At 46.0% G+C, this 22,146-nt stretch overlaps 4 protein-coding genes across 5 annotated transcripts; 2 read left to right on the top strand and 2 right to left on the bottom strand.

Moving 5' to 3' along the window:
• Nucleotides 1–182: 182 nt before the first annotated feature.
• YIPF1 (Yip1 domain family member 1) lies at nucleotides 183–6,410 on the bottom strand. Of its 2 annotated transcripts, none has more exons than XM_068198805.1 (9): nucleotides 6,229–6,410; nucleotides 5,397–5,560; nucleotides 4,713–4,793; nucleotides 4,519–4,606; nucleotides 4,277–4,393; nucleotides 3,117–3,283; nucleotides 2,410–2,592; nucleotides 1,471–1,565; nucleotides 183–517 (listed from the first exon to the last, which is right to left on the bottom strand). In XM_068198805.1, exons 1-8 carry the CDS (start codon nucleotides 6,257–6,259, stop codon nucleotides 1,476–1,478), a joined length of 921 nt encoding a protein of 306 aa, XP_068054906.1. In that variant the 5' UTR covers nucleotides 6,260–6,410; the 3' UTR covers nucleotides 183–517; nucleotides 1,471–1,475. The 2 variants fall into 2 exon arrangements, with proteins under 2 accessions (XP_068054906.1, XP_068054907.1); XM_068198806.1 differs by having other exon boundaries at nucleotides 5,397–5,530; nucleotides 6,229–6,384.
• Nucleotides 6,411–7,709: 1,299 nt separating this feature from the next.
• On the top strand, nucleotides 7,710–11,478 carry DIO1 (iodothyronine deiodinase 1). The gene is made up of 4 exons (XM_068198809.1): nucleotides 7,710–8,156; nucleotides 9,661–9,804; nucleotides 10,727–10,926; nucleotides 11,403–11,478. Exons 1-4 carry the CDS (start codon nucleotides 7,823–7,825, stop codon nucleotides 11,466–11,468), a joined length of 744 nt encoding a protein of 247 aa, XP_068054910.1. The 5' UTR covers nucleotides 7,710–7,822; the 3' UTR covers nucleotides 11,469–11,478.
• A 1,086-nt stretch (nucleotides 11,479–12,564) lies between these two features.
• On the bottom strand, nucleotides 12,565–15,068 carry IFT25 (intraflagellar transport 25). The gene is made up of 5 exons (XM_068198810.1): nucleotides 14,883–15,068; nucleotides 14,258–14,364; nucleotides 13,857–13,925; nucleotides 13,251–13,294; nucleotides 12,565–12,789 (listed from the first exon to the last, which is right to left on the bottom strand). The coding sequence occupies exons 1-5, from the start codon at nucleotides 14,978–14,980 to the stop codon at nucleotides 12,682–12,684; spliced, it is 426 nt and encodes a 141-aa protein (XP_068054911.1). The 5' UTR covers nucleotides 14,981–15,068; the 3' UTR covers nucleotides 12,565–12,681.
• An 80-nt stretch (nucleotides 15,069–15,148) lies between these two features.
• Nucleotides 15,149–21,655, top strand: LRRC42 (leucine rich repeat containing 42). The gene is made up of 8 exons (XM_068198808.1): nucleotides 15,149–15,249; nucleotides 16,112–16,599; nucleotides 18,684–18,815; nucleotides 19,850–19,968; nucleotides 20,330–20,418; nucleotides 20,502–20,615; nucleotides 20,769–20,853; nucleotides 21,178–21,655. The coding sequence occupies exons 2-8, from the start codon at nucleotides 16,127–16,129 to the stop codon at nucleotides 21,432–21,434; spliced, it is 1,269 nt and encodes a 422-aa protein (XP_068054909.1). The 5' UTR covers nucleotides 15,149–15,249; nucleotides 16,112–16,126; the 3' UTR covers nucleotides 21,435–21,655.
• The last annotated feature ends 491 nt before the right edge of the window (nucleotides 21,656–22,146 follow it).

Here is a 22,146-nt window from a genome sequence, read left to right on the forward strand (position 1 = left end):
AGGAAAGCTATTGTCACGATAGTCCACATTGCGTCCCTTTATTTACACTTCGGAAGCCGCGCTGGCGGCACGGGCCCAGCTCAAGCGGGTCCAGTCCTGTCTCAACACCATGGCTTGGACCAAGCCCTCCCCAGAGCTCCAGAGCGTGCAGACGCTTTGTGCACAAAACGTACATCTCACACCGCCTTCAGAAGGCTTTATTCAGAGGCAAAACAGTGTGGCGAGCATAGAATTAGAGAAAAACAAAACGAATCCCCCCCAGGAAGCAAAAACAAAACATAAAATAATCCCAACCAAACCCAAACAACCCCTTTCCGTTCGAGACTGGGATCAATGGTTCACTCTCCTCCTGGAACAAGCCAGTGTCCAGTAAGCACGGAGATGTCCATATGTCCACGGGACGTCACTGTCTGTCCTGCTGCAAAACACGTCCTTGTCCTTGACGCTTCCAAGGTCTTCAGTGAAAAAATAATCTAAAATAAAACTACTGTCTAGATGGGGAAACTGGTACCGTCATCTGAAAGAAACAAACAACTCCAGTGAATGTTTCAGCTCCTCGCCAGACGACACAACAGGGCACATATTTAAGTCTCCATACTAAAATCCCTGACTGTCATATTGATTCTTAATAGGCATCTGGAATGAAAAAACTGATTCTGCAGGAGGAAAAGCCCCTAAAATTGATTTGCATGATTGGGTTGTGCAATTTTTATGTGCCTTTCACTAGGCACATTTGGCTATTTTTTATATTATTTATTTTAAATCTAATATAGCTTCTATTCAGTAAATGCTCTGATTTTCACAAACACACTTGTGGCTGGTGTACTTGGAGTGGCCTGGCCTTTACATGTCTATTATCCTGTTCCTGGACCTCCTCCACAGAATTATCCAACCGAATTCAAATGTCATCTGCTGCTGGCAGCAGTCCTGGATGCCAGCAAGCAAATGTTCAAGCTATCCCACAGAAGGAAGGCAGTCCAGAGGGATGGATGGCTCAGGCTCTGAGCCTACACAGAAGTCCCCACACAGGGCTGCTGCTCTGGAACACTGTCTCAAACATCAAGGGGGAAAAACCCAATCTGCTTTTTATATTAAAAGGAAAGAAAAACTGGAGTGTAACAGTTTATTGCTTAAGTTTCACTTGTGCAGAATAAATTTAAATAAATGATTTGGGGTTTCTGTAAGGGAATGGCCTCTGGGACTGAGTATATTATTTATTTTAATGTGAGTTTCTTTGCCAAGAGCAAACCTCAAAGAAAATAACATATCTGTTCCTCAGAGTCTTTTCAGTTTTACATCTGTACTTAAAACTTACAACTGAAACAAAGTTAATAAATGTTACTTATGTATAGAGCCCCATTTAGCAAAATTAATCTGTTAAACCCCTTTCCATTCAACCATAGTGATGGGGAAAAGTTTCAAGATGTCTGTGATGACTGCAGAAAAAGGAAGTTTAGATAGGGTTCTCACCTTATTTAGTGACTCTTTGTTATTACTGTTGTTCCATTGTGAGCAGGGATAATAGGTGCGGGAATATCCAGTTCAGGGGCATCAAAAAAGTATGCCTACATTATCAGAGAAAAAAATTATTTACAGAGAAACATACAGTGCTGCCTCATCCTAGCTCTTTCTTTCCACACCCATCAAACACAGCACTGAAATGGCAAATTTGCATCTTTTCCTGTTTTTATCAGATTAGAAACAGTCAGTTAAAATGGTGCTCTGAACTGTACTTTAAAATGTAACTGTTAGCAGCCAAGGTCTTTGAAAAGGATCTGGACTGGAAAGGGCTGAACTGCAGATCCAGGGAGAGCTGTGTTTTGTTGTCGCCTCCCTGCACACTGAGCTGTGGGGAACCAGATCCATCTACTCTGGAAGCTGTGGAAACTGAGGACTGGCCGACACCCTTCTACCCACTGCAATAAGGAAACAAATTATTTAAGTGATCATTGTGTATTTCAGTGGCCTCAGGGCCTTCTGTTTTCTAACACTTACTGTGTATGAAAACATGTGCTAAAACTACTAAGCACATGCTTTATACTGAACATTTAATCCTTCTAAAGGACTAAGCATAGTACTCATTGGAATAAAGTGCAACTGGATACTATAAAGATTGATACTTTGCTGATACTATGATGAATTCCAGGTAAATTCAAGACCGTCCTGTGGAAGTTGGACTCGATGGACTGATGGGTACCCTCTGCCTTGGAGGTATTCTTTGACCTCATAATTGAATTTATTACCAGCACTGTCAGGGTCACTGGCATCAATTTTTGCTGTGTTTAAAGTAACTGCAATTTTTACGTTGGATGTTTTCCAGTGACCAGCCAATCCTTCCTTCCCTCTCCCATAGCATGCCACGTGTCCTAGGAAATAAGAGATTAGGGAAAAGGAACAGCAGTGTCCCACCAAACATCCAACAGCCAGCAGGGCGTGCAGCAGCAGGATGGTGGCCACGGTGGCCACTGCGATCCTGCGGTTGTCGTCACGGACCGCGGGCCAGAAGGTCATCACCAGCACGGAGCCCGAGACACACAGCGAGAACACCACCAGCACCCAGCGCACCACCTTCTGTGGGATGATCCACAAGATCTGGAAAAGGCAGGAAAAGGCTTGCAAAGAGGCTGTGCGCTTTGTGGAACCGTCATCACTTCCATTTGTGCACAAATGAACTCACGCCTTAATCTGACACATCTCTTATTGGAGCAAAGAGTAAGAGCAGTGATGAGCTTTACTCCCAGACACAAGTTTGAATCCCAAGTTATGCCACTCCCTCCCCAGCCAGGGAAACTTGTCCTTGGAGCCATCAGCACTGCAGTCCTGCACAGCTATCTGTTCCCTGGGGACACAAACATCCTGATTGCGGAGGCTGCCTCAGGCTGCCTGCCAGGCTCACCAGCAGCACCTTGCTGGGTCTCACACTGCCTCTGGGGAAATGATGTGTCCTGAGCTTTTCCAGCACCCACAAGACACCTTGACACTAGAAAAGCTTCAAGAAAAAGAGCAAAAGATTCCCCCCGGTCTCTAAAATTTCAACAAATATCAACAATATTATAAGAAACAGCAAACCTTCTCAAGCAGGACTTGTGAGAGGGGCACTCTTTAGCCATACGTACCGCTGTGGGAATGTAAATGAAGAGGGAGTAGCCATATACACACACTATCTCCAGGAATGAGTATGAGACGATGTTCATGACTTTACTGTTCCTCCACATCAGGAATCCCCAGAGAGCAAGGGGAACAAGCCAAGCGTATGCATAGATCGTTGTAGCTGCTATGGACACTGGAAACACAACAAAGGGTTTAATGTTCTCCTTTGGATCCTGCCAGAATCAAAGGTGTAGAAGCATTCAGCAGGAAAACTAGAAAGCTACCTGGGAAGATACTTCCAAAAGATGAAGTTTGAATTATTAATAAACTGAGAACTTTGCATTTGTATCTAGTTTACATCCTCTGCCAGCACTTCAAGTTAGTTTAAAAGTAAAGACTTCTGAGAAAAATCTCTAGGTAACTTCAATTGCTTTATTACATCTGGGTACAAAATGCTGTCAGTTTCAGTTGGAAAGGAAAAGCCACAGAGGCAGGAAAAACTTAGTTAAAAATAGAAATGCAGCTACTAATAGCTAGTGTCAAATCTGAAATTATTCAAGTGACTGCATTCCCAAGTGGCGACATTCTTCCCAGTACACTAAGGATTTTGGAAAAAAGGAGAAGTTCCTCTGCAGGGACAGCAGCCTCCCTCACAATTCAAAGACAGATGTAGAGAAACTGGCTCCTCGCTCTAGTTCTTTGTGGAACAAATCAGCTGAGCATCTTCTGCTTATTTTTTAATTTGCCAGAAGGTAACAACTTCCAGCCCTTGGTAGGTGGTATCAGTGATAATCTGATCTGGTAATTTTCTGCCTGAGGCCTGCAGGCTCTGGGAGGCCACAGATCCAGGAAGGTCCCACCAAAGTACCACAGTGGCCAGTGCTGGGCTTTCACTCTCTGTGCAAGGAGACATCCACTAAGGCTAGAAAATAACTAATTACTCCTGCTTGCTCTTCTAAAACCCTGAAACTAGCTTATGCTCTGAAGAAACAGGGTTCTGCCAGTCACAGCCCATTTTAAGGGCTGGTTTCACAGGTCTAAAAATTTAAAGACAGCAATCAATCAAAAGACTTGTCGTAAATCAAAGCCATGACCTGGTTTTATATTACCTCATTTGCACATTAAAAAAAGACAAAAAAAACCCCCAAACAACCAAAAAAAGCCCCACAAATGACTACTAACAAACCTTTTCTGAACTCAGGCACGTAGTGGTACGTTGGTTTGCCCAGATGGATGAAAAAATTTGAGAGGTTGCCACTAACAGCAATGGTGAACACGAGTGTAGCACATATCCAAAACGGACCTTAAAAGGAAACAAAAATCAATAGCACCTCCTCTACTCTCTTGCTTTCTCAGGCCAGCAAGTAAAAGGTAATACAGACTCAGAATACTTGGCACAGAAAGTAACTTCTCCCACCTCACACCTACCGTAAAGGTCGGGATTGCTGCGGATATACAGCCTTACAAAGTTCTTCCCAGGGACTGGGAACACTGACCCTTTGATTCTGTCCAGGACCTGTGAAACATAAGGATCTCTCTGACTGGCAGTGCAAGAAGGAAAAAAACCTCAATGGATAAAGCATAATTCAGACAACAGCTCTCCTCTGGAGCAGAGTATTAACCTGGTACGTGTCCACATCGAAGAAGGTCTGGTAGTACTCAAAAGTCCAGAAAGGGGCACTTTTCTTCTGTCCTGCAAGCAGCTGGGTGGTGGGAAAGGCAACATGGAAAGTGTTACAAGCACACAATTTATGCATTACTAGCTTATTTACACAGTAGTCACATGATTTTGGTATCCAAACTGAAAACAAACTTAACAGGGTAGTGCTTCCTATGGATTATGTAATGGTTTCCCTCTTCCCCTCCAACAGCTGTTGGAAGCCAGTCTCTTATCTCCCTGTAGGCAGAACGACAGCCTGAAGTTGTAAAGAGCAGGCTGCTACTACCTGCTGCCACATCATGTGGAACACACATCAACATGATAAGGTGTTCTGCTGTCAGACCCACAGAAAGGCCTGTGACTGAAGGGACCTTAAAGATCATCTCGTTCCACTCCCCTGCCATGGGCAAGGACACTTTGCACTATCCCAGGTTGCTCCAAGCCGCAGCCTGGCCACAGCTTCTCTGGGCAACCTGTGCCAGCACCTCACCACCCTCACAGGAGAGAATTTCTTCCTAATAGCCAATCTAAACCTCTTCTCTTTTAGTCTGAATCCATTCCCCCTTGTCCTGCTCTCTACACGCTCCTGTAAGAAGTCCCTCTCCATCTTTCTCACAGGCCTCCACCGTAGGGGTGAGAGCATTACCTCTGTTTTATCGGAGTCATCGGTGCCCAGTAACTCATCATCCTCTTCCCTCCCTGGCTCCTGCAGGTGGCTGTGCTGATTCTTGGGGATTTCGACTGGTTCATCAATGCTTATGGTGGTGGCATCAGGATTTGCTGCAAGCAAATTTGCTGCATCGTCAAATTCTGCAAATAAGTACATTACAAGACAGGCGATGACCAAGACACTAAATTTTTTGTTCTCAAGGCTCAAATAAACACATAAAGACCCTGAGACAGAATAACCACTAGCTCAGGCATGTTGGGTATGATCTGTTTCCTGAAGTCCAGACTGACATGGGTCAAGCAGAACATTTAGTCAGTCACTAAAGTGTGAGTCCGCTCTTCCTGCCAATCCATCTGCAGGATGTTACACCGGTACCACTGGAGCCTGCCTTCCTGCCCTGCCAGCAGCCCCGACCCGAGGGCCAGCAGGTCTCTGCAGGGGGAAAGGAAAGCTGCCTCGCTAGAGAAATGGGTACTTTTAATAGTCTCCAAACACTGGCGTGAAATTTTTAATGAAGAATTAAGGAAGTCTGAAACCGGGGCCTTTTGCAGGTCACAGAGCGCTCTGCCCCTTTGCAGCTGTCACTTGGGTACCACAAAGGATTTCAGCCCAGGGTTTCCGTCAACACCGGTTACGTGTTTGATCTCGCCAGCAGCACAATTCCATCCCAGAAAATTCACGATACCTGACCCCACACACAAACCTCCCAGGACGTTCTGACTCCGCGAACGCCCCGAAACGCTCCCAGAGCCGCCAGCGCCTGACGGCTCCCCCAGCCCCGCGTCCGCACCTGCGACACCGCCTTTACCTTGGAATTTGAGGTCGTCCGCCGTCGCCATTCATCCGCCTGGACGAGGATCAGCTCCCCGGGGCTCGGCCCTCCTGCAAGAGGACAGGGGCAGCGCTGGGACGGGTGCGGTCCCCGCCCTGTGCCAGCGCCGCCGTGCCCCGCGGCCGCGCCCCCCGAGCCCCCGCGGCCCGCCCGGGCCCCGGGCTGGGGCAGCCTCGCACCTCGGCCCCGCACCTCGGCCCCGGGCCGGGGCAGCCCCGCACCTCGGCCCCGCACCTCGGCCCCGCACCTCGGCCCCGGGCCGGGGCAGCCCCGCACCTCAGGCCCGCCCGGGCCCCGCACCTCGGCCCCGCAGCCGCCGCTCCGCTCCCTTAAAGGCGCCGCGACCGCCGCGCGGCCGCAGCCAATCAGCGACGCCGCCGGGCCCCTCTGCCCCCGCCCATCGGCGAGCTGCAGCCCCGCCGGCGACGCGCCTGGCACCGACCAATCAGAGCCCGCGCGGCTCTTCCGCGTGCTTGCCCTGCCGCCCCCTTAAAGGGCCCGCGGCAGCCCGAGCGCGGCGGGTGGCGGCCGCGAGCGGATGTGCCGGGGCTGTGGCACGCCCGGTATAAACGCACACCGCGCGTTTTGTAACGGAGAGCTTTACCAGAGAAGCACGGGACGGGTGGGGTTGGAGGGGACAGTAAAGCTCATCTCGTTTCAGCTCCTTGCCGTGGCAGGCACACCTCCCGTCAGAACGGGCTGGTCCCAGCCCCGTCCGGCCTGGCCTTGGACACATCCAGGGATGCAGCGGCAGCCACAGCTTCTCTGGGCACGCTGTGCCAGGGCCTCGCCACCCTCACAGGAGAGAATTTCTCTTCATACCTGCTCTAAACCTGCCCTCTGCTGGTTTGCAGCCGCTCCCCCTCGTCCCGCCGCTGCCGGCCCTTGTCAATTGCCTCTCTCGTCTGTCTTGTCTCCCTTCAGGTGCTGGGGGCCACAGTTAGGTCACCACAAAGCCTTCTCTTCTCCAGGCCGAACAATCCCAATTCTCCCAGCCCTTTCTCACAGCATCCCTCTGATCTTGGTGGCCCCTTGAGGCCTCGCTCCAACAGATCCATGTCCTTCCTGTGCTGGCTATTACATATACTGCAGTATATATATATACTTTATACATATGTATTATTTTTTTTAATCCTTCAGACCCAAAATGCCAAACCCTGGAGTGCAGCAGAGCCCCAGAGCAGAAAGAACAGGGCAGTGTTTGCACAGCATCTGCATCACTCGAGGCCTCAAGCATCAGCACCTTGGTCATCACTCTGGGATTCAGGGAGCACACCCTGATCCAGCTGCCCTCATTCGTAAAGCACAGACCACATTTGTGGATAAGCCTCACAGCCCTGCAGTGAGCACCACACACCCACCCGGGCTGCACCCGATGCCTCTGGTGCAGCTGGCGGGAGCACGGCCGATGGGATCCGTGCTCACACGGGCTGAAGTGCAGGGAGAGGACAGTGTGCAAGGCAAGGCACAAACTCAATCAAACACGTGAACGTTTTCCCTCCCCCTCACCCTCTACCTTTGCCCCTGCCTCGCATTGTGCTCCCATCGCGAGCGGCCAGACCTCTCCACCATGATGTCGGGCATCAGGGTGGTGCTACAGAAAATCCTGATCCTTCTGCAGGTTACTCTGTCTGTCCTTGTGGGCAAAACACTGATGATACTGTTCCCCAACGCCATGAAAAGATACATCCTAAAGATGGGAGAAAAGAGCAGAATGAACCGGAATCCAAAGTTCAGCTACGAAAACTGGGGCCCGACTTTCTTCAGCTTCAAGTATTTGCAGTTTGTGCTGAAGGTGAAGTGGAAGAGGCTGGAGGATGAAGCCTATGAGGGACACCCTGCTCCCAACACGCCTGTGGTGACCCTCGGCGGGGAAGTTTGTCACCTCCTGGATTTCATGAAAGGTCAGTAACTGAGAAGCTGGGCTGGGTTTGCTGAGAGCATAAATGAGGAGACGCTGCTGAGGGAGCAGGGACAGGCAGCTGGCACCGGAGTGCATCATGTGCAGACCACCAGCACTCACCTGCTGGAGAAGATGCAGCACGTTTACTCCAGCTGCTTCTTGATTGTCAAAAATAACCCGCATTTATCACCCTGTCTATGCGATCCCTTCACACCACAGAGCTTTTGCAAGAGCTGGCTCTGCCTAGAAACACTTTTTGCTGAAAGCCAAGGTAATAATTTGTTTTAGGGAGAGAAGGCCCAGAACTGAAATGTGTGCAATGATTCTTGAGCGTTGGCTGTCGTTCCCTATCCATACAGAAAATTCCACACCAGCCCCCTTAGCTAGCCTAAAGCCTAGAAAGCACACAGTGGGTTTTTCCAGATCTAAAGTGTCTGGGAATAAAGCAGAAGTAGCTGCTTTGTACTTTGCCCGCTGCCTCCCACTGAGATCTCAGCAGAACGTGGAATTAATCATTAAGCTGCAGCCTCCATCCCCACGGGAGGGATTACATCCTTCTCTCACTCTGCTTCCCTAATTATATATAGATATTTATGTAGAAAATGGGCTGCAAATTTGGAGAAGAGATACACAGTATCTACAGGAAGGTACCACTGTTATTTAATTCTTTAGGATGTGGATCTATGTTAGCAGCAGCTTTTAAGTTAAGCCATGCCAGAAAGGTCTTGGACAAATTTAATGGAATTTAACATAACCAGACTAAAAGAGGTGCTTAAAAATCTTGCAAGCTCTCTTAAATCAAGGCCTTGCAAACAGATGCCAACACAAACACAGTACTGTGTTAATTTGTAAGCAACTGCAGATACTTTTGCCAGTGTAAGGTTAGTTTCATAATAATATATAACCAGAGTTCTGTTTGGACAGGAAATTGCAGAAATACATTGAAAGCATGAAAGCCTGTGATGCATGACTGAAAAGTCTACAGTTGCCCCTCAGCTCAGCTTGAACTGACACATCTAAAAAAATCTGGACATGAAAAGGCACTGGGACTCTGTCCTCAATGCCCATCCCTGAAACCACTGTCCCTGGATAACCTTGCAGAAGGCCATGTTTAGGATTTTTGAAGTTGCTCCATACTAAGGATCTCAGGGAGGCTGATATGACCATTTTGGATCAGTACCCTATCCCAAAAATGTTGGTAACTTTCAAATTTGATCTTATGATGAGGAAAAGAGAAGCTGTGTGACTGCCTGAACTGGGCAGGGTTCCCTCAGGTAAACTCCTTGCTGGATGCAGCACAGATAGAGCCAGGCTAGGAAAAACACCTTTATGCCTGCTTTGCAGAGATGCAGAGGTTCTGCTGCTGATTTTACTGACCTAGGAGAAGTTTGTGAAGTCACTTAGTGTTGTCCAGGAATCCCTGCACCAGAGGCTCAGTTCAGTGTATTTAATTCTGTCCTTCCTCCCTTCATTTAACCACAAAACTATTTTTTTCTTTTTCCCAGATAACCGACCTTTAATCCTGAACTTTGGAAGTTGCACCTGACCTTCATTTATGCTAAAATTTGATGAGTTCAACAAGCTCATCAAAGATTTCAGCTCAATAGCAGATTTCCTTATCATCTACATTGAGGAAGCTCATGCAGTAGGTACATTAAAACACCACAGTGATGCCAACCACAGCTTCAAAAGTGTCACTTCCTTTGGGGGGAAAAAGTGTGCTAGCAAAGGAGGGGGCTGCAAATAGGACAGAAATCTTCAAATCAAGTGGCACCACCACATCTAGGCACCAGTTTGTGTCCCTGATTCTCCTAAGATTCTACTTACACTTCTGACTTTACACTGAGTTACTCATGTCAAGGACACAGTTGTAGCTTTTAACAATTGCTTCTCAATGTTAGTACAGCTCCTTTTGGAAAGAGGAAGGAAAGACATTTCATAGAACAAAAGTGTACAATATGTTATGTGTTAACAGAAAAAAAATTAGCTTTTAATATTTTCCAAGAACAGGATGCAAACTCCAATTTGAAAAATTTAGCAAACAAACCACACTTGTTTATCTACACTGGATTCTAAGTAACACATTGGCATTGGTTTTATCCCAGGATTAAATGTTTTTCTAAAACCTAACATTTATAGTTTTGTAGCAATATGTCATTTTCAACAGCTGAGAATCTGTTAATGTCTAAGTCAGTCATCAAACCTTTTTACTGGTTTCTACTTTATTGGGAAGAGTTGTGTGCAAGTGTTTGTTTGCATAGTTCTGAAAAACAGAGGTGTGTCCTGGCTCACATTTCGCTTCTCACAGACCTGAAATTTTGGTTTATACGCTTAATGAGTACAATCAAGCAAAACGAACAACTCTGACAAACCTTACCCAATACATGTTCCCCACCTGGTGTCGTTCTAGGGTAGATCTGTGTGGGAAAATTTCAGCTAAAATCCATCAAATATTTCTGGATAAACTGCAAGATTCTTTTAACCTAGTTTTGGGATATGACACACAGTACATACCCACCCTTGCACCTCTTCAAAACCTTCACTGCTAAATCCCTTCCTCATTTGTTTTAGATGGATGGGCTTTTAAAAACAATATCATCATTAAAAATCACAGAAGCCTTGAAGATCGAAAAATTGCAGCACAATTTCTTCAGAAAAATCACCCTCTATGTCCAGTGGTTTTAGACACTATGGAAAACCTGAGCAGTTCAAAATATGCTGCGCTGCCAGAGCGACTCTACGTGCTTCAAGGAGGGAAGGTCATCTACAAGGTAAAAAATATCAGTAGCAATGAGCACAGTATACAGAGATTTTTAAATTTCAAGGTAACTTGAGACTGCTTTACATTTAACAGTCAGTATTTCATTCTGTTTGAGAGCTAAACATTTCACAATGCACTGTAAATGTGGAAATGAAAATGCAGCAAAACCAGTCTGGGCCTTTATAATGTACATATTTGATGTACACCTCAGTCTTGCTCAAATATTTATCTTTTGGCTCACTAGTAACCCGAGGTACATCTAGGCTGTGAAATCCAGAAACACTTCCCACCTCCAGGATCCAGACGTTGGCTCTGTCCCAGTGACACAGCAGGGTGTAACCAGTGTGTAACCATCTCCCAGGGATGGCTCCAGTGGAAAGGGAGCCCAAGGCACACCTGCCCACAGTTCTGGAGCAGCTGCTGTGCTCTGAAGGATTCCTGATCTGTCTGCTTGAGCATCACTGTGTCATTTTATTGCCTTTGCAGGGAGGAGTGGGGCCTTGGAATTACCACCCCCAGGAAATACGTGCCATCCTGGAAAAACTGAAATAGAAAAAGAAGAGGACTTCGAAGAAAAACTATTTGGATAGAGAAGTTAAAAAATAATTTATCACAGACCTAAGTCTAAGGAACAAAACTAGAATTTAAAAATTAGCTATAGAGACAAGAAGAAGAATGTTGTATATGCAATGTATATGCACTGTTTTATATGCAAGGAGCATCTGGAATGAGGTTCATTAGGTTTGTCCAGAAGCTTTCAGGTATCATCCCTACAACACCAACTTCTGTTCTGTACTAAATTACTACTCTTATACCACATGCAGTAATGTGGGAGCTGAGTCCATCGAGATCTGGACACCAATATTTACATTTGTACTATCCTGCAGGATAAACTTCAGGGTGGTGGCATTTGCAAGAGTCCACTAGCAAGCAAAGCAACTGATTTCACATTACTATACACATTGCACTTGTATATATAAAATGTTCCCTTTCACTGACTTCAGGAGGCTTCTGAGCAAGACAATCCCTATCAACATCTGTTTCCATGAATATTTGTTATGAAGGTCCCAGCCTAAAGCACTGGCGGCTGTGACCTGATTCTAGAGAATATTTATAGAAACAAGGGATTGATGTACAATTATTAAAAGTCTATCAAAACACTTCATTTGGCTTCTGATTATTTCCATTCCTGCCCTGCCTCTCTCCCTCAGGTTATTTCTAAGCATTAGCAGACATTTATATTCATTCTAATAATCTCTGAGTTTGAGCTGATCAGAAAGTTAGCAACCTAAGGCCTTTTGAAGTACTTGTTTGACAGTAGGAAGTAATACATCCCACTTAAGTAGCTCATACGTTTTTTCCTATTTAACTCAGAGTGCCAGGGAAACATTTTACAGGAAACTGAGTTTTAATTAATGTAGTATGTAAACCTGATATAAATATACTACCTTAAATGGACTCAGTTATGCTCACGTGTTCTAGGCTGACAGTTTAGGTTACAAAATGAAAGAGCTGTTACTACAATTAACAACTGCACTGTGTTGTGGTTGGACTTGATGATCTCAAAAGTCTTTTACAACCTAAATGATTCTATATTCTTCTATCCTATTCCTTACATTAAACCAACAAGACATACATACCACAGTCATACCTTCAAAAACCACTTTAATACAAGGTTCTAATAATAAACATTCTCTGCAGCGCAGCTATTGAAATGTAACTTCCTTATAAAAAAATAAAGTGGGGGCCCAGACTTGAGCTGGGCTCAAGTGTTCTCTGCTGTGCCCTCTGCCATCACCCGGTGCACTGACACAAAATGATCAAAGGCAGATTTGATGATGAAACGCAAGTAAGTGGCTTGGAACTCGGGAAGCTGCAGAAGGAATAAAAATAACATTATTGCATTCTCTGTAGTAACAAAACTACCAAACCACATTTGCACAAGTTTGTTAAACACGAGGATCTGGGTACTTCAGTGTTCATTTTTGAACTGCACATAAATCAAGTTCTTTGACCTGCAACTCGAAAAAATCCCATCACCTCCTGAATTCTGCAGCCTTAAAGGCAGCAACTGAAGAAAGGAAAATTGCCACATTTCTGGAAAGGGCCCTTGCACCTCGTTAGGAGCACTAGGCAGGCGCAATTTCATAGCATAATCTACAGAGGAGCTGCTGGGAAGTGCAATTTCACACCACAATCTACAAATTCCTCCCTTTAACACCAACTGAGCAATAACTGTAAATAAAGGTATGTTTGGATTTTTATGGTTTCTTCCCACTTAATCCAGACATGCCATTTCATGAACCACTACTGATGTACACTGCAAATACTTACTGTAAATTCTTCCATTTGGAGCTGTCCTTCTATGTGCTGCAAATCTAGAAAATATATTTTAAGGTAAATAATGAAGAACAATGTGCAATGCAGTGAAGTTTTCACTGGACTCAAGAGTTCAAGTGAGTTCAAGGACAATGAATTTACACTGCATATAGACATTGTTCTTTTTTATTTTTACAGGTGATTTAAGAGAACACTTTTTTGCAATATCCCAGTGTGTGTGTGTGTGTATATATATATATATATATATATATCCCACTCATTATAGTGTTATAAAAAGTCACCCAAGAGGCATTAAAAAAAGCCAATCCCCAAGCCAAACAATGCAGGAAATGGCACTCCATTATACTATGTAAGCCTGTTTTTAATTTTTGGAACATAAAGTGCACAAGTAGTGCTTTTAGCCCTTATACAGCATTTTACTCTCCGAACTGCTGCAGAGACCAGCAGAGTTAACAAAATTCACTTAAATGTGACTGTTACATCAATGTCTAATAAAATAATCATCACCCCACACTTTACTCAACAAATAGATGAGGGGTTACAGTGATTCACTGAAAAAGACCAACATTGCTTCCAAAAAAACCCACAACTCAGTCTTACCTTTTTCAACACACTGTTCAAAACCCACAGGGTCTTTAGATGTGCTTCTTTCAATCCTTAAGGTCCGCACTAAAACATATATCAGTTCAAAATATCAACACAAGTTTTGATTCTTTATTGATACTGATATTTATTCTATCACTTTACAACCACAGAACACTTTCAGAGCATTAACTAATTTATTTTTTCTTTAAGCTATGGGGATTGTGGATACAAAGGACGACTGCTTTGTGAAAATGAATCTTTATGCAAAAATAAGTCTTTATGTGAAGTCAAATGTTTATGAATCTCTTAAAAGTGGCTACATACAGACTATGACAATACTGTGGGAACGTTTATCAAAGCACAGACACACATTTTAATATAGCACATACTACCTACGGCAAGACACAAAGTCTTACCCAAATAACACTGGATGGCGACTTTGCTGATTTTTACACATTTGGGAAAACCAATAATCAATTCCTGTGGGAACATGCCCGTAGTCGTCCAAAATGTTTTGGAACTTCTGTAGAGAGAACAGGACAAAATCTTCAACTGCAGCTTCCCATCTATAACCATCTGGAATGAAATATATCACAGAAAAATACGGATGGGAAAGGAAAGGGGGAAAGCGGAGGGGAAGAGGGGTGGAAAAGGAAAGGTGGAAAAGGAAGGGTGGAAAAGGAAAGGTGGAAAAGGAAGGGTGGAAAAGGAAAGGTGGAAAAACAGGGGGACAGCGAGGAAAGGAAGGAGAGGGACGAAAAGGAGGAGGGGAAAGACGGGGAAAAGGAAGGGGGATGCATTTTTATTTGGGGTACTTTCAGCAGTGCCCTGTCTAAGGCCGGGGCGGCTCTCCGGAGGTATTTACACCTCGCCGTGCAGGCTCCGTACGCGGCCGGCCCCACACCGGAGCGCGCAATGGCGGCGGGCCCCGGGCAGCTCCACCCTGTGGCGACCGCAGCGTGAGGGCGAAGGGCCGAGCCCGGGCCGGCCCCGGCGGGCTCCGTGCGGGAGGAGCCGCTCCCGCCGCCGCCCGGCCCTCACCCGTCCGCCACGCTCTCGGCGGGGTGCTCGGCATCGCTGGACGTGGCCAGGACCAGGGCGGCCCCCGCCGAGCTCCGGCACCAGTCGGCGGCTCTCATCGCCCGCCGCGGGGCCGCCGCTCCCGGGCAACGGCGGCAGCTCCTCCCCTACGGCCGCTCCGGTGCGGGAAGCCGGGCTCGGCCCTGGCAGGGCGGGGCAGGCCGGGCGGGACCCGCCGCTCCCGCCGTGCCCCGCTCCGCTCCGCTCCGCTCCGCTCCGCCCCGCCCGCCCCCCGCGCGGCCCCGCCCGCCGCCCGCGGGCGCTGCGGGACGGGCGGCGGGAGCGCCGAGCCCCGGCCCGGCTGACGGCGCGGCCCCTCCCGGGGCAGGTAGGTGGGGGCCGGGGCGATCGGGGAACCAGCGGGATTCTGGCCTCCCTGCCCGGGCGGGGACCCTTGTGCCCTTCCCCTTGTGCCCTTCCCCTTGTGCCCTTCCCCTGGCGCCCCTCAGGGCTGTGCCCGCTCACGGCGCGCTCACCCCCGGGCACAACCCGATCCCTTCACAGACCCTTCCCAGCGTAGCCCGTGACCCCTCTCCGGGTTGGACCCGATCCCTTCGCACCCGCCTCCCCATCCCTTCCGGTACCCCCGGCGCCCCTCGGGCAGGGCCCGGTCTCCCCCCGCCCCGCAGCACCCGATCGCCAGCCCCGCAGGCCGGGAGCTGAGAGGATCCTGTCCCTGCCCTGCCCCTCGCCATGGCAGATCTGAGCTCTCCTGCCCCCCGCCAGGACCCCGCTCACCACCCAGAGCCCCCCGGCACCGGCCGGGGAAGGGGCACCGGGAGATGCCCACCCTCCCAGGGAGGGAGGTTCCAGCAGGCTCCATTGCCCAGCTGCAGTCAGACATGTGCCCTCCTCTTCCTCCTCCTTCTCCTGCTCCTGCCTGCAGCAGAGCCAGGCCTCGTTGTGGGGGGCACTTCCCACTCAACCCCAGCCGCTCTCCCGCTGCCCCTGTCTCCATCCCGAGCCTGGGATCTCTCCCGGGCCTCTCAGCCAGCCCGGGGTCCAGCTCCCACTCGGATGGGGTGTGTCGTTTGGTGGCAGGCAACTCACACCCCTGCTCCACACAGCCTGCCCTCCTTGCTACGTGGCCATGCTCAGGGCTCTAAGGGGAGCTGCCAGCTCTGGGGGCTTCCCTAGGTCATGTTTTCCTCTGTGGCTGTTCTTCACCCGTCTGTGATTTGTTTTTGCAGAGCTGGTCGAGGGGAATGTCGTACTGTCTCCACTCAGAAAGCCATTTGGATACTGGGCCAATATACGTGCGTGAAAATGGGAAGCTGCACGTGGTAAATCGGGGTGCAGGCGGCATACAAAATGTCACTCCCAAAGCAAGACCTTTTAGTCTGTTTTCCAGAACTTTTTCAGTGGAGCTTTGCTTGAACAGGGAGGATGATAGGGCAAGGAGGCAGAGGACTGATCATTTCATCTTCACATACACCAAGGAGGGGAACCTCCGCTACTCGGCCAAGTCCCTCTTCAGCCTAGTGCTGGGTTACATTTCTGACAATGTTGATCACATTGACTCGTTGATTGGTTTCCCAGAGCAGATTGCTGAAAAGCTCTTTTCAGCAGCAGAAGCAAGACAAAAGTTCACAGAGCCAGTGACAGGACTGAGAGCTCTGCAGAAATTCACTGAAGCCTATGGCAGTTTGGTGCTGTGCTCACTGTGCTTGCGGAACAGGTAAGTGTGTCCCCTAACAAATCTTGTCTTCTGCTAGCACACTTCAAGCTTCCCCTAAATTAAATTAAATAAAAATCCATTTTGGGCTTATAACACCACCTAATGTTAATGAAATGCCCTGAGCACTATCTGATTCTTGTGCTTTTGCTGCCTTTTGTCCCATCCCTTTCCTACAAGTGCAGCTGTAGGTTTCATTTTAAGATACAAATTGTAACAGAGGTAACAGACTACATCTGTTTCAGCCAACAGGGGATCTTATATCTTATATGGAAGATTAAACCTGCAACTATTTTAAATAATAATAATCACTTCTGTAGAAATCCATGTGCTTAGTGCCTTCTCAGGCATTTCATGGGATGTTTCTGTAATTACTGTTTAAAAGCTTTTCAACACACTCAGCTGACTGTACAGGTAAAATACACCCCTGCAAATTGTTCGGGTTTACTAACTATAAGCTTGCTGTCATGTCTCATTTTGAGGGCTCAGAAGAAGGTACAGACTTGTGGGTAAGTTGCAGGCTTTGAAAATGAGGCAGGTTTTACCTTATTGTTGTTGCCACCCCCACAGTGGCTGTACTTTAACAAGGTCCTGATGACAGTCCGGCACTAGTTTTTCCATCTGCTCAGTGCCCACATCTTTAAGTGAAAGAGTCTTGCCAAGTTTAAAACTAGATTATGTTTTTAAAGCCTTGCTCCTGCTGAAGTCTTTCCCAGTAACAGAACCCTTCTCTTCCATCTCTACACTTGAAAAAGGGATGGTTTATCCAGTTTAAAATCAAAGTACTGGCATATTCATCTGAAGTGCCAAGGGTGTTCTGAGCACAGTAGGAATGTTTGAGTAGAAGTCAATTATCCTTTGTTTTATCCTTTAAACCTACTCCCTTTTTATCTCTAGCACAGATAATTTTTCGGGCTTAATTTAGAAATTAAGATACTTCTGGCATCTTTTGCCATTACAGAAAGCCGAGTTAAGCATCAAGTCTTTGAAATCCAGGAAGTTAGGCATTAAGGCATTTTCTCATGAATTTTATTTCTAAAAGAGCCCACTCTCCTCTCCAGAACCCCTGTGAGCTAATAATTTCTCTCAGGAACTGGCTTTTGCTCTGACTGTTGGTTGTGCTTTTTGCAGAGCCAAATTGCACAGGCAAGGGGTGTGAGTGGGGTGGTTTGATGGGTAAAATTACACTGGAAGGATATTAAGGTCCTCTTATTTGCATGGACAAAGACGTGTTCCTGGAGGGATCAAATTAATAATCACCCCCAGTTTATGCAGTGAAGATGCTGACCTCAGGGTGTGTCTTGCCATGGGGAATACGAGGTAAATTCAGGAGAGATCAGTGAATCTGGAGCTTGTATTGCCACAGGGACAGCAAGAGGTGACTGCAGGGGAGGTATTGAGGGCTACGTGCTCATTACTGCATACTCATGCCTGCCATTCTTCAGTGGTTTGTTCCCATCTCTGAACCTCCTACTGAATAGCTCCAGCACAGATGTTTGCGTGGCTGCTGAGTGAATCAGACCAGGGAACCAGCACAGCTGAAAAAAACCCCACTGAGCAACTGCTGCCCAGGGTGTAGCCACAGCTCTGGCCAGACCTGAACTTCTACCTCTAGTCAAGCATTTCATTGACATATATAAAAACTAAAATTTTGCTACTGAAAGGCTATCCTGTCCTGTTTAAAATCCATGTTTGAGGTAGATTTTAAACCTGGATGAATGTGGGTTTGTCTGTACCGTTCCTAGACACTGAGCAAGAGCAGTTTGTGAAACTGACTTATGATAAACCGAGATATTTCGCATTATTCTGAAATAATACAGCAATAATCTGTAAAGAAGCTCCTAACAGCAATATTTGCAAGTTGAATCAAATCTAAACCATGACAGTGATTTAAAGAGAAGACTGGGAATTCAGACTTGTGTGCCAGCTGCACATAAAGAGGTACTTAGTGCAGCTGGGTAATTTCTGTCAATTTTCACATAGGTACTTAGCAGAAACGAGTGCATTGTGCTTATGGCACTTGGGGATGCAGACTTAGATGCCTGAACACTGAGGGTTTTTTTTGGTTTTTTTTTTTGGCTTTGCAGATACCTGGTTATCTCTGAAAAGCTTGAAGAAATTAAGTCTTTCCGGGAGCTGACGTGTTTGGATCTCTCCTGCTGTAAACTTGGAGATGAACATGAGCTGCTGGAACACCTCACCAAAGAGGCCCTGTCTAGGTACCAATTTCTTGAGCTAAAAATGACACTTTCTTTCCTACCACTAAGCAGTTCAAAGAATCAGGCTGAGACTTTAAAGGGAAGTTTCACAGGCTGCACAGTGTAAGGTTGAAGAATTTGGTTGTTCATAAAACCTGTTCTGCAGGTAAACAAAATACAGAATTTATTGTACACAAAGCACATACGGATTCATTAAAAGTACTAAAAATATTCAAGATAATTTACTGTTTCATGTTTTATATAAAACTTTTTATAATTTTCATTGTCTGGGTAAAAAATGCATCTTTACATTTGGAACAGTTTTACATTTCCTATTTTTAAGGGGGAACTTTTTCAGCCAAATCTTTAACCAAATTAGTGTTCTGCATGAAGATTTCTGCAAGCAGGATGTTGATTATTTGGTTAGTTAACATCTCAAACCAGTACATTTTGTAATTTTCTTTGGTACAAAAAAATGACAAGTAGATAATTTTGGAAGCATTAGGTAGGATGACTGCTAATTAAGGATATTATGTTACTGTAAGATTTTGGTGCATTTTGCATCAAGGTTTTATCTTGAAGTGCTCTGAAGAGAGCACCTTAATGTGATGTTTTTCCTGACTTTTGTTAATCTGTGTTATACAACCTCATTATTTTCTCAAAATCATTGCTTATGATCACTTATGGAATCTGCCCTCTCTCAGTTTGCCAGGCATTTTTTCTTAGTTTTGAGCGCATTTCAGTTTGGCAGCCTTGGTATAAAGAGCTTCAGGCTATAAAGAAGCTTATTGTCTCTGTTGGCAAATGTTTGGCTCTAGGATCAGTTTGTCACTGGAGCTGTGGAATAGCTTCTCAAGTGGTGCTTCTGTTGAGCTAGCAGGGAAATATAAAGATATTTGTTACTCCTGCTAACCCAGGCTCCTTCCTCACTCATTTTTACAGTGAGCTTGTAGGGGCTGGCACAGGATGACCCTTCTGACACAGAGTTTTAGGACATTTTTCAAAACTCTCAGGAATAATGGCCATAAACTCCATGTTTGTATCTCTGCTCCCAGTGTGAAAAGGCTTCTCCTGAAGGACAACTCCCTGTCAGATGCCGGCCTGCGCAGGATGACGGCGCCCGTCCGTGTGCTGAAAAAGGGGCTTGAGAATCTGCTGGTGCTGGACTTGTCCTGTAAGTGCTCCTTGGTCTCATGACAGAAGGAACCTGTGTCCTTTCTGGTAAAGAATTTATCCTCCTTAGCACTGAAGGAATACAATTAATTTGTTGATTCCCATGAGCCACGTGCTCAACCCCAGACTTGACCAGCAGCCTCCCAGAAGGCACAGGGCAGATCTGAGGTCTCAGGCATTTGCTGCTTACAGAAATATTTCCAGTAGTTTGAGAATTGGCATTGTAAATATTTGTATTTTGATAATTAGAGGGGCAAAGTCAGTCTTGTTCCAGTATTAGCTTTTGGAACAAACACTTCCATGGTATTTTGATAATCTTTTTCCACATCATGAAGCTTAATTAATTTTACTTGGCCTTACAGGTAACCCTAAAATCACAGATGTGGGAATTGGATACCTTCTTTCTTTCAAGAAATTGAATTGTTTGGACATTTCTGGGACAGGTCTCAAGGTAAAAATAATTCGAAAAAGTTTACTGGACAAGTGTAATAAAAATTTTTGCCCTCTGACTGCTTTATTTCCCTTTTTTCCTAGGATGTTGATGCTGTCATAAAGAGGCTTCAAATGCAGATAGGCCTGGTTCACTCAAAAGTGCCTCTGAAAGAATTTGATCACAGTAACTGCAAAACAGAGGGATGGGCAGAGCAGGTAAGGGGGGGTTAAACCTGTTGTACTCTCTAAAAATTTGCCTTCTAGAATACAAAATCTCTGAATAGGAAAGAACAAGGGATGGACTGGTTCCCAATGATATTTCTGTAAATTTTACAAGACACGCTTTAACTGCTTCATCTGCTCTTTCAGACAGTTCTGCAGTGGGAGCAGGCAGTTATGGAGGCCATGAAGCCCCAGGACAACTTGAGATCCAAAGTAGCAGCTCTTCGCTTCTGTACGTACCTGCATGGACACCACAGAGCTGATTTCTTTTCTACAGGGACTATTTCCATACTTTTTTGGGTTGTAGTACAAATAACATCTCAGGTTTGCAATTTCAGCCCTTTGTGTAACTGCATTACAATGTACTTGAGTTTTTTAGTTTGTTAGACTCCCAGATAAAAAACTCTGAGTCCAAAATATAAATAATATTTTTTCCTCTGCACATTTCCAAGTTGGCTTGGCCAAAACAATTTGTACCACAAAGTCATGCATTTTACAGCATAATTCTGGTTTTTCCAAAATCTAAACTTGATTTTTTTTTTTTTTTTGCTTGTAGATGGCAAGACACGCAGAATAGAGGAAGTAGTCAAATGCACACTGGTGGAGGCAGAAACTAAAGCATCTGGAAACTTGCAGTTTTATAAGGAAAACGTTGAAAATTGCCATTTACCTTTGAAAAAGGAGGTTGCAGGCAGCCATGAATTAAAGAACAATAAAAAAAGAGCTTTGGCTGAACAAGAGAGAGAAAGGACTTCCAAACAGAAGCATCTGTGCCTCACTGTGGAGGACTGGGATTTGTTAAATACCTACTGAGTCAGAAAGAAGTGGGTCTTTTGTTTGTTGTTCTCTTGCTGATGACAGGATTTGGACATACTGAGAGGGAGTGACAAAGTACTTTTAAATCTGGTTGCTGTGACATGCCTGTGGGGTAACCTGTGCTGGGGGAGGGATAGAGACAAGAAGGTTGGTAATGCTACTGTATATTTTCAATACATAATAATTTTTTCAAATAAAGTTTTTGTTGTCATCCTTAACTAAGTCTTCTATTGAAGGTATCTGTCACCAAAACAGCTGGTCCTATCCCTGCTCCTCTCCTGCCTCTCAAGGGGCAGGACACAAATCACTGCAGCTCATCTGAATTGAAGCTGCACTGGGCTTGCCAAGTGCCATGGGATGTTTACAGTTCTGCTGGAACAGAAACCTCAGCCTGAAAGCACCAAGCTGTGCTGATGGGGCTGTGCAGAGGGAGGGAGCACAAAGGATAAGCACAGACCTCTGGGAAGGGAGGCACAGGCAGTAACACCTCACCAACAACCATTGCAGAAGCCCATAGTGGAACACAAGTCTCCTTTCTTTCTCATTTTGGCCCAGGAAATGAGAGCTGGAATGAGGTTACTGTAGAGATTATGCTCTGCCGTTGTAATATATTCTCCCTCACAAGCAAATTCACTGCATTTGAGATCATTCTGTGGTTTAAAACCCATTTTCGGTGTGCCTGCAATACACTAACTGTGCTTCTCCACCT

Source organism: Anomalospiza imberbis, chromosome 9, assembly GCF_031753505.1.
Source record: "Anomalospiza imberbis isolate Cuckoo-Finch-1a 21T00152 chromosome 9, ASM3175350v1, whole genome shotgun sequence".
Taxonomy (NCBI): Eukaryota; Metazoa; Chordata; class Aves; order Passeriformes; family Viduidae; genus Anomalospiza; species Anomalospiza imberbis.

What these genes read in the sequence shown, in the direction of transcription:
- YIPF1 (XM_068198805.1), bottom strand. Translation starts at nt 6,259, where the DNA reads ATGGCGACGGCGGACGACCTCAAATTCCAAG. An exon ending in ATGACTCCGATAAAACAGAG is followed by an intron (nt 4,794 to 5,396) that starts GTAATGCTCTCA and finishes CCCACCACCCAG; the next exon opens with CTGCTTGCAGGACAGAAGAA. An exon ending in TCGATGTGGACACGTACCAG is followed by an intron (nt 4,607 to 4,712) that starts GTTAATACTCTG and finishes TATGTTTCACAG; the next exon opens with GTCCTGGACAGAATCAAAGG.
- LRRC42 (XM_068198808.1), top strand. Translation starts at nt 16,127, where the DNA reads ATGTCGTACTGTCTCCACTCAGAAAGCCATTTGGATACTGGGCCAATA. An exon ending in TCACTGTGCTTGCGGAACAG is followed by an intron (nt 16,600 to 18,683) that starts GTAAGTGTGTCC and finishes TTGGCTTTGCAG; the next exon opens with ATACCTGGTTATCTCTGAAA. An exon ending in GCTGGTGCTGGACTTGTCCT is followed by an intron (nt 19,969 to 20,329) that starts GTAAGTGCTCCT and finishes TTGGCCTTACAG; the next exon opens with GTAACCCTAAAATCACAGAT.
- IFT25 (XM_068198810.1), bottom strand. Translation starts at nt 14,980, where the DNA reads ATGAGAGCCGCCGACTGGTGCCGGAGCTCGGCGGGGGCCGCCCTGGTC. An exon ending in GCCGAGAGCGTGGCGGACGG is followed by an intron (nt 14,365 to 14,882) that starts GTGAGGGCCGGG and finishes TTCTCTCTACAG; the next exon opens with AAGTTCCAAAACATTTTGGA. An exon ending in TGAACAGTGTGTTGAAAAAG is followed by an intron (nt 13,295 to 13,856) that starts GTAAGACTGAGT and finishes TATATTTTCTAG; the next exon opens with ATTTGCAGCACATAGAAGGA.